We start from the raw sequence: 10,721 nt of genomic DNA on the forward strand, positions 1-10,721 counted from the left end.
AGCCACAGGCCAGTCAGATGGAGGTGCCCTTCTCTCACCATTTGGCTGTTTACAGGATTATAGGCCCTTAGACCTCATGAACCCAAGCAATCACAGAACTTGTTGACTTATGAGTCATACGGTTTTTCTTTTTTACTTAGCAGACACCAGGTTTTCTTGACCACAAATAATGAGCTGTTTAGTCTCAGTTCTTTAAATCATACAGGATTTTCTCTGTATCATTTACTTTCATGAAGGATATGTTCCTGTTACAAAACTGAAGGTCAGACAGTTGCTTTTGGTAGCTGACGTCATCATGCCACTCCCTCAACTCCTTCTGTGTCACATTCTACTTTAACTCTACTTTCAATTCCCCCATATTCTTCCTCATACAACCAAGACCCAAGCATGCTCTCCATTCATCTTTCCTCCACACCAGGCGTTTTGGGTACTCATCCTGTCTTTTGCACCCAAGAGACTGTGTTTCTCCCATGGCATACCCTGTCTGTAGCAGTTTCACACCATATCACCTTCTCTGTAAACCACAGGTCAGAGATGGCATGCTTCTTGTTGCTAAAGGCTGTGACACACACAGACGTCCTTGCAGCAGTCCACAGGAAAAGGTGGGATTAACTTTCCCAAAAGTCACTCTCTTGTCGAAACTTCTTCTTGCTTTACCACTTCTTTGGGAGTACCGGAGAAGACACTGGAGTGTTTTCAACCTCTGACGTATTTCGTTTATTCTTCCTTCTTACAGCATCATGGAGGTCTGCATATTCTTCCATTACGCTATGATACTTGTCCCAGGTAAAAGTAAAATTTTTAATTTTAAGAACTGTTTTGATTATCTGTGTCCTACTAGATGATACTTCCTCATCCGCAAGAGTCTAATTTCTCAGTAGCAATTAATCATTTCCATTACTCAGTCAAGGTCAGATAGCCTCTATGATATGCATTTAAATTGTGTGCAGGGACTCTTAAATAAAAGTGAGTTGTTTCTCTCTTCAACTTCATATCTTAACATTACACTTATTTATGTTACTCTTAAATTTTCAATTTAAATCTATCTTTAAAATATGTGTATATCACCTCTGTATATCATAGAGGAGAGCAGTATTAAACTGAGAACTGACAGTTTGATATGGGACAATTGGAGTTTTAGGCAGCCATGGAGATAATTTTGCAGTCTGGTGCTCTGGAGGAGCAGACAAAACTTTGTACCAGGGGAGAGACTATAAATCTTCTCCTCCTTTTGAATATAGCAGAGGTGTTTGTATCTTCTGGGACAGAGGACTGCATTTCTCATTCCAAGAAAATCCTGTTCTCCCAGCCCATCACCACCTGTAATAATGGCTATATGCACTGATAAAAATGGGAGAAAAAACATCCCTTCTATAATATGGTTCATGCCTTCTTTGCTTGAAGGCATAATTGTGTTTGTTTACTATTTCTGTTAGCAAGACCAGGAGCAGAACGGTGATATTTGACATTTAATCTGTCATTAAACTCTAAATTAATTACACAACAGTTTAATCTGACATTTAATTTATCATTAAACTTCACATTGATTCTTCAATGAGACTGAAAGCGTTCACCTGTTTCTGACTTTATGGTCTTATATCCCATAGACACCAACATTTACAGTGTGCGTGTCACATTTTCTTCAAAAATGCAATGCTGTGTTATTTTATTAAGAGAATGGACTCAACATAAAAAAAAAAAAAAAAAAAAAAAAAAAGAGAAACTGCAACTATCTCCTTTGTGGCAGAATCTTACTACACTCAGGGTTCTACATACAAGAATGGTATGTGGTAGTCCTTTCTTGGAAAATAAAATACAGGAAGAAAAATAAGAAACAGTCTTATGATCTGAACTCCCAAAGACTAAGTGAGTCAGTTTGAAGAATTATGGGTCCTGTTGTAGCTAATGGGAGAATTTGTGTCTAAATGCTGGCAGTTTCATTGCTACTGTTGTTAAGCATTGCCTCTGTGAGTGCAAATACTTGGTGCTTTTTGTAGCTGATGGAAATCTTAATTTCTTCTCTCTGTCTAAGGTGTTGCTGCCAGTGTCCATCAAGTGAAATCATTTCTCAATCACACTGCATATCTATCCTGCTGTTTTCCAAACCCTCAGAAAATTGACGTAAGGGATTTAAGAGTTTTTTGGCAAAAAGGCACTGAAGTGGTGCATGAAATATATTACGGTCAGGAAAAATATGATAACCTTAGTCCTAAATATATAAATCGCACCAAGATGGATATGGACAAATGGACCTTGCAACTGTTATATGCAGAAATTTTGGATGAGGGACGGTATAAATGTATTATACAGCACAGCAACAAAGGATCACCAAAGGTCATACACACATCTGAGTGCTTACTGCACATCATTGGTAAGTAATGTCCTCTAATCACTATGTGGTCTGAGTTTTTCAAGAGGGTTCTCTGTCACTTTGTTCAGTCCAGGAATATGGGGTACTGAAATTGTAGCTGCATTGGAGCAGAATTTCTGAAGATGGATAAAAGAATTCTCAACAGAAAATCCTCAGCTCTGAATGAAAAGTACTCAGGTGGAAGCAGAAGAAGTAGAAAATTAGGGAACAATTTGCTCAGATCTGCATCATTTCTGATTCCCACCCCATGATACTTTATAGAATCATAGAATCATAGAACTGGCTGGGTTGGAAGGGACCTCAGAGATCAAGTCCAACCCTTGGTCCACTACTGCTGCAGTTACCAGACCATGGCACTGAGTGCCACATCCAGTCTCTTTTTAAATATCTCCAGGGATGGAGAATCCACTACTTCCCTGGGCAGCCCATTCCAAAGTCTGATCACCCTCTCGATAAAGAAATTCTTTCTAATGTCCAACCTAAGCCTCCCCTGGCACAACTTAAGACCGTGCCCTCTTGTATTGCTGAGAGTTGCCTGGCAAAAGAGACCAACCCCCCCCCTGGCTACCCCCTCCTTTCAGGGAGTTGTAGAGAGCGATGAGGTCTCCCCTGAGCCTCTTCTTCTCCAGGCTGAACACCCCCAGCTCCCTCAGCCTCACGTCACAGGATCTGTGCTCAAGTCCCTTCACCAGCCTGGTTGCCCTCCTTTGGACCTGCTCCAGCACCTCAATCTCCTTCCTGAAAACTATAGAAACTATTCTGTTTTCTTCCTCTTGCCTCCTGTAAGCTATACAGCTTTTAGGACTCCGGAAAATATACTTCTTAATTTGCATCTGATGCACTACCTTCTATTAAAAGTAGTAGTAGTTATCATAATTGGTGGTAAATTAGAATTGAAACATAAGATTTCTGCAAACACCCAGATATTTTATGATCATATAAATCTCATGGAAAATAAACAGCAGATCCTATATGGAGGAGTAGAAATTCACACATTCAGTTAAAGGAAGAGTGAAAATACTTCTGAACAAAAAATGCATGTGTAGAAAAAAATTCAACCTGATTTCTTGTGTGTTATCACAGGAAAAGGCAACATAGAATGACAGAGGAGGAAAGAATGACAAAAAGGCAGCAAAGAATGACAATGAGAAATGAAAATAAGGAAGCAATCTTTTCCTAATATTTTTTAATATTTTAGTTATTCTTAATATATTTTTCCTATGTTTTTCTATTTTAAACTATTTTGCTAGTAACTTTTGACATATGCCTTGAAGTGTGATACTAGTCATTAGTTATCACAACTTTTAACTTCCACTGGTATTTTCAGGCTTCAGCATACTTCTTCAAAAAAGAACAGACCACATGTAACAGCAGCCAGAAACAGAGTATCAGGATGTCCAAGACCGCTTAGCTTTGTGCTACCAGCAAGTCTTCCCTTGATCCACAGATAGAAAACCTAGATTCTTAATTTTGATTCTTCCAGAATTTTCTTCACAAGTATTTTCAGCAAGGTTGTGCCTCATAATGTGTCCTCAGTATCAAAGCCTCCAATTTAAGAGGTGCTTAGTATCAACCATTCAGTTAATTCAAGCAGTTAAATCAGTTACCAGCATAGCCAACATCTGAGCACTATGTTATACAAGTCTTAGATTTAGGCAATAAAAATCTACCAGACCTTTTAAGGCTTAAATTAAGAAGACTATTTTAAGCTATTTGCTGCTGTGTTCCTTCCAAATTAGTTATGGTTCAATAATCTCCCAAAAGAAGGAGCAGTATAAAATCCTATTAAAAAAAAAAAAAGCCTCAAAATTAATTAGAAGAAAATTACAAATTTGACATGTACATGTGCTTACCTACTGTTTCTTAATTAGAATCTCATATCATACATAGTTTTTTTTTGTAGTATGACACGTCACACTTAAAATGGACATAATTGTGGGTATTGTGTACCACCAGGATGATTTCTGTAAGAACAATGAACACAGATTATTCCTGAGAAAGAAGGGAGGGCTTCACAATGGAAAGCTTTGGCTCTTAAAACAGGCAAGGTAGGGACCATAGTAACAAACAGCCTAACTGGAAATTCTGCTTCTGTAGTGTGTCTCTGGCCCTTTGTTTGAATGGATCAATAAGGATCAATAAAGGAAGTAGATGAGACTGGGGAAGCTATTTCAAAATATGTGCTATTCAAAGTGTTGGGAGTGAAACTGATGCCAGAATAGAGACTAACAGTTTATGTCCTACTTTTAAAAGCATGAAGAAAAGCTCTACTTGAATTATCTGAATGCTGGAAAGAATACAGTCCTTCTAGAGATATTAAAAGATCAATCTGATTACACTGTAACACAGAAGACTGAGAAGAATCTTATTTTCAGAGTGTGGAAACCTGAAATACACATTAATACTGGATTTATTTTTTTATTGTTCTATTGAAGATATAAAAACAGTCAGTGTCTGGAAGCAAGTGAGAAGTAATGCACATTGCCACATTAGAAAACAGAACAAAACCAGGTGGGGTGACTAAGCTGTTGAGAAAAATATTAAGGGCTTGAAGGGTATGCTGTCTTCTTAGGTATTTAAATCTAAGCCCACATCTTTGGAAGACTTGTTATCTTTAGCTACAAAAAACTTCCTGAAACATGTTTTTCTGTTAACAATCCATAGCTCACATATACATAGCTCACACTATGCAACCAGCATCACTTGTCAGTAAACTGAGGTTCCAGAAGCCATAAAAACAAAAGTGCTTTGATCAGTGTATATTCCACTATTTCCACTTATTTCCTGTCAATAAGATTGGAACTCTTAAATCGCCTGGATGATTTGGCAGGTTTCACAGCAGTGGATTACATTCCTGCCTATACGATGCCAAGGAGAGAATAAATACTATAGACCAGAAGCTGGAGTGAACAGTCAAGTAAGCAAGTCAGATCCTGAAGAGAAAGAGGAAGCTGAGCTCCCATGAGAGAAAACAAAATTTTGGAACATAAAACTGGTGGGGTTTTTACCATTTTGAATTCATAGCCAAGGACTCTCTAGGGGATTTAAGTGACTGAGCTAAATCCTACCCCCTGTGTTGGGGTAGAGCAAATAAAAACATCGTATTTCTTCATACATTCATGCTACGAATTCACTGGGGCAAGGATTAGAGCCTGGATCCAACATATTGAGTGCATGTGCAGAAGAGTGAGACCACCTTAGGCTCTTATTTTTCTAAGAATTATTTTCCCCTTCTCTAATAGTTCTAATAGTTCCATATTATCTATATCCCTATTGGCACTAACTAAAATAATGAAGTATTTTCAATGAGTCAGTTTCTTGGGTTTTGTAGCATTTGGCTTTTTAATTTGCTGTATGCCAATGTGCAGTCAGTATTATGTCCATGTTCCCATTATAGTCTACTATTTCTACTATGACTTTTTAACCAAACAAATCCTGACTGAGAATATCTGGGAGACTACTTAACAGAGAGTATTGTTTAAAAGTTTCCTTTTGTCATTCATATTTTATGTTTAAATAATTCTTTCGAATCCTGTTTCACTAATAATTTCTTGCCAGGGTAACTTGATTTTTTAAAAGCAACATATATGTTTTTCATTAACTGGGATGAGTATCCATTGACACAAAGTGAAAGAACTTGTGTTGTAGTCACTACCACATAACAAGCTGAGATAGGAGAGGCCCAGTATCAAGTTGAGTAAATTACTTTATATGCTGCAAAATGATTACTCATAGTAGTGACAGATTCCAAGGATATGTCTACCTATTATAGTACTAGACCTGCAACTTACCTCTATATTTCAAGTTAGAAGTTTGTGGCTTTCCCCTTACATAATCGGGAGGTTAGGAGTAGGCAGCATTGTGTCCCACTCCTATGTTATCCTTAAGCACTGACCTGAAAGCAGGTCAGGTTTGATGAATCTAAGGTGTCAATAGATCTAAAGGCCCCATTGTCTGTCTGCTCAGACTTGCGTTCTTGAAACATCCTGAGGACAAAGAGCAGCAAGTCTACATATACACCGAAGACATAGAAAACCCTTCTTGAGAGTCCCAAGTTTAGTTTTGCTTGTGCCTGAAAATCTTAAATAACTGGCAGGAATGGTCACAAGATGTGGTATTTCTGACTCACGATGTTTTCTCTCTGGTCTATTTCAGCCAACTATAGTCAACCTGAGATAGCACAGCTACACACCAGGGAACTAAAACCCAATGAATACTTGCATCTTTCCTGTTCTTCCAGCGGAGGTTATCCAGAGCCCAAGGAGATGACTTGGCTAATTTCACATGAAAACACAACAGACAGGCTTACGTATCACATGAATGTCTCGCAGGATGCTGTAACAAGGCTGTACAATGTTACTAGCAAGCTGGATATCCCAGTTCCTACAAATGCTCTCACTAATATAAGCTGCTTGCTTCACCTTGGAGAGCAGCTGGGGAGCCTTGTTTCAGTGCCACTAAGTATAGGTAAGTCCTCGTTTGTCTATTCCGATTTTTGCACAGGTGGGAGCAGGGTACATTGCAGTAGAACTGATCACAAATAGCAGCATAGTCGAGGCAGGGAATAAACCCTAAGCTGCAGCAGAAGTTGTTTACAGAGGTCATACCTTCTCCATCCTATTCACCAACACCCATGTGCACCAAATTTCCTTTCCTTTCCAGATGGAAAGTCTTATTACAGCAAGGAGAGGGCACAGAAAGGAAGGCTAGTGCTGTATGATCAAGAACACGGCCCTGTTTGTCCCTTCCCTATATGGTGCTGAACTAGCAAAAAGTCAACATGGATATCTGGATTAGTCTGCAACCAGTCTCTAGAGGTGATATTTAGCTGTTAAGAGAGGCTATCACTTCACAAGATCAGAGAACTGTGGAGGATGGAAGAGGCAGCTGTAGATCATATAGTTCAACCACTCTGCTCAAACAGGTTGTCAACAGGTTGTACAGGGCCTTAACCAGTTAAGTTTTAAACATCTCCCATGATCGACACTTCCCAACGTTTCTCAGCAATCCAGTCCAGTGTTTGACCACCCTGACATTAAAAAAGTTTTTTTCTGATGTTCAGGTGCTATTCTTAATTATGCCCTGGAGAAAGGCAGAAGATTAAACAGAAGAATCCCTCAGACCAGATTTGGCCCATAGGCTGCCAAGTAGGCTGCACTGAGTTTAAGTGTAAAGGCCACAAAACTTTGACTAATCTTAGAAGCATTCCTGGTGGTTTTCATAATATTTGGCAGAATGAAATGTGCATTCCAAAATTACTATTTGGTGATTATATTTGCTCTGAGATTGTGTCTTTTTTCAGACATAACATGTAAGAAGCTGGGGACTAAGTTTCAAAAAGACTTTACTGTTGGAGCATATCAGGGTTCCACATGACTAACCCTTTCTTTAAACTACAGCTGTGTTTATTTATCTCCTGTGACAAGAGATAAATAAAATTAAAACATCCTTTGACATGTTTTTGCTCATAAATTACAATACAAGCACATAAAAATAAAGACAATTCCCACTTTTATCATAACTTTATTTGGCTTGCACATCTCCTTTAGGCATGTTGAAGATGGAGAGCTATGCTTCAATTGACATGAATAGCCAAGAGGAAATGGTAGTACTGAGGAAAGCCTACCAGGGTAGTACAGGCATAAACCTTACTACTGCAGTTTAAAAAGATGCTTGTTGCTCTCTGAAAAAAGTTCTACAGTGCAGTTTTCTTCATATAAATTTTGCTAAAGTGTTGTCATCAATGCTACATATGGCAAACTGCCTCCTATGTCCTTACATTCCAAGATTTCTAAACAATATTAAAATACAATGCAAGAGTCTTCTGAGGCTTGCACAGCTCTGCACCTTTCTCATAGGTGTTAACATGGCTATATTAGCTATAGTGCTGCATCCTCCTCTTCCCCATTCAATTCTTCTCTCCTCCCTGGCTTTATGAAACTAGCCACCTGGTAAAAAGCGATGGTGGGTAAGAAACTAGGAACTTACCACAAACAAAAGTTTGTGCACACATCATGCAGTAACTAAAGCTCTATCAGTTAGTAACTTTAGCAACCAAAACCTCAAAATCACAATAACCAGAAGCAGAGGGAAACTCTTTTGCATTCCCAGCTACTTTCACATTCCTTATGTCATTTCATTAGGCTTTGACCATCATTTCCAAGAGATACCTATGTAGTAACATATCCCATGTTCTTCCAACTTGCACAGTAGCAGAGGAGCAGTAGTAGCACAGTAGCAGCCTCATAGACTCTCGTATTCATCAAGTTGTTAATCTTTTACATGTTATTCAAACTGCAGGAGTACTTTGCCTTGTTGTTGGAGTGGCTGCTAAGACTTGCACTTGGAAATGGAAATAAAGCAGTGTGGCTACTGATTTATTGATAAAAACTGTAAAAACAAAGAATGCTAAGGACCTTTCCCTAAACTTCTAATTCAAGTAACTTTGGAATAGATTATGCTAATTGTCACCAAATTAAATCTTCGCTGCATGTAACTCCTCTGTTTTCTTATTCAGAAATAGAGATAAAAGACATGGAACAAGTGAAGATTGATTTCTTTGGTTCACTTATAGCTGTGATTATACTGATCACACTTCTTCTGGGTTTTGTGATACTGAAGAAGAACAGAAATATATCATCTACCAGCCAGAGTAAGTTATTTGTTTTTTGTGGGTTTTTTGTAATCATTCCTTTACCTACATTCAAGCTGCTGACAGGAAGTTGGGTTTCATGCTAAATTTCCTTGGACTATTTAGTTCCTGTAACAACTTAGTCCATCCAGCAGTAAATCAAAACATCTTTTGTCTGACTTGTCTACGTCACCTTCTTCTTTGTGCTCTCTGAGACTGCTATGGCACCAGCTTAGCTTTTTTTCCTGCAATTTCCTCTTTATTGTTGTCTACAGTTTACTGGTAGATTTGAATCCTAAAATCATTGCACTTTGGGATGAGATGAGGCTTCTGTCAAGTGTAAGTATCTCTGTCATGAGAGCTGAAGGATACAAGGCATTGTTCCACAAAAGGCTTCCTAACACTAGACTGGAAGAATCATCTTGAACTTGTGACAGAATTTGATCTTTGTGTTGCATTTCTCTGTCTTGTTCCAAGATGAAGTCTCAGCACTCCAGGTTTTATTCTGCGCTGGCAGGATCCTCATGTTGACATCAGTCTATCCTTCCTTGTAGCAAGATGGAATTACATTCCTCATAGTCAGTCCTAATAAGGGTCCTGATCCCCACCTCATTCTTTCTCCAAATCCTAAGACAACCATGCATTTACTGTCAAATCTTTATCAGCTCCTATTTCTTAATTTTTTTGTAAATCACATATTCATCTGTTTCAGGTGTCAGTCTAGCAGTATAGAAGCTATCCAATTTGAAACCAAGGCCATCAGCCAGACTACAGACTGGGAATCATGTCTGCACATAGCAAGGCCTGAGGTCTCATATTCTTTGATGCTCTGCCAAAATAAGAACCATCCCCACATGCAGAACAACATGCAACATTTTTGTCTGATGGCTTAAATCCACTGTCCAGTGTTCTCTGCTTTTATTTTTGCTCCAGAATGGTAGGAAATACGATGCTCTGCCTCTGCATGACTATCTTTTTGTTGTATCTTTCATTACACACTGTGACATTTTAATATATTGAGAGCCAATGAGGAAAGCAAAGCTGCATAGGCTACAGGAGGGAATGTCTCAGAAGGAGAAAGAGGTTACAATATTTGAATTGTAACCATCACCAGAAACATGATCTGAGGGAGGCTATTAATCATGAGCCAAAGCCACTTTTGGCTGAGCCAGCCTGGCTTTCTACCAGTAATTTTCTTGTAAAACTTCACAGCAGAAAGAGGAACTTGAGGGATTTCTTCACCTTCTGAGAAAAGTCATGCAAGTCTGGCATTTGAAACTCAAAATCATCTTAAGGAGAGATTTGCTTTAAACATAATTTCTCACTACAATTTTTTTTTTACTACTATCCCAAGCTTAATATGCCCAGTTATTAACTCCACATTTTTGTTTGTGTCCTGACAGGATGCAGTACTAGTTGCTCAGGTGGATACAGGAATAGAAAATGAAAGCAGTTCAGTTATCACTCATATGTTTATAAATCTAAATACAGAAAACTAAGCTAAGTAGATAACAAAAACACATTATATTAGTAGGTCATGTTCAAATTTGGTTGACTGTGTTCTTCCCTTCTTAATTTTGCTTCAAACCTGGAAGACAGAGCAATCTGTACACTAAGGTATGCTCAGCTACAGGGAAGTAGTTTGTTTTACCTTTCTGACAAGGTTCTCCATTTCATTCAAAATATGACAGTTCTCCATCCTTCCAATGAGCTCTGCAC

The 10,721-nt window shown here is 38.5% G+C and overlaps 1 protein-coding gene across 1 annotated transcript; it reads left to right on the forward strand.

Moving 5' to 3' along the window:
• The first annotated feature begins 355 nt into the window (after window positions 1-355).
• Window positions 356-9,734, forward strand: CD86 (CD86 molecule). Its single transcript, XM_008505453.2, has 7 exons — window positions 356-427; window positions 528-602; window positions 737-786; window positions 2,033-2,371; window positions 6,527-6,838; window positions 8,889-9,023; window positions 9,715-9,734. The coding sequence occupies exons 2-7, from the start codon at window positions 535-537 to the stop codon at window positions 9,732-9,734; spliced, it is 924 nt and encodes a 307-aa protein (XP_008503675.2). The 5' UTR covers window positions 356-427; window positions 528-534.
• The last annotated feature ends 987 nt before the right edge of the window (window positions 9,735-10,721 follow it).

The sequence above is a fragment of the Calypte anna genome, chromosome 1 (genome assembly GCF_003957555.1).
Source record: "Calypte anna isolate BGI_N300 chromosome 1, bCalAnn1_v1.p, whole genome shotgun sequence".
In the NCBI taxonomy this organism is placed as follows: Eukaryota; Metazoa; Chordata; class Aves; order Apodiformes; family Trochilidae; genus Calypte; species Calypte anna.

Coding starts and splice junctions, on each gene's coding strand:
- CD86 (XM_008505453.2), top strand. CDS start 535: ATGGCATGCTTCTTGTTGCTAAAGGCTGTGACACACACAGACGTCCTT. Junction 2,372..6,526: donor GTGCTTACTGCACATCATTG/GTAAGTAATGTC, acceptor GGTCTATTTCAG/CCAACTATAGTCAACCTGAG. Junction 6,839..8,888: donor TTCAGTGCCACTAAGTATAG/GTAAGTCCTCGT, acceptor TTTCTTATTCAG/AAATAGAGATAAAAGACATG.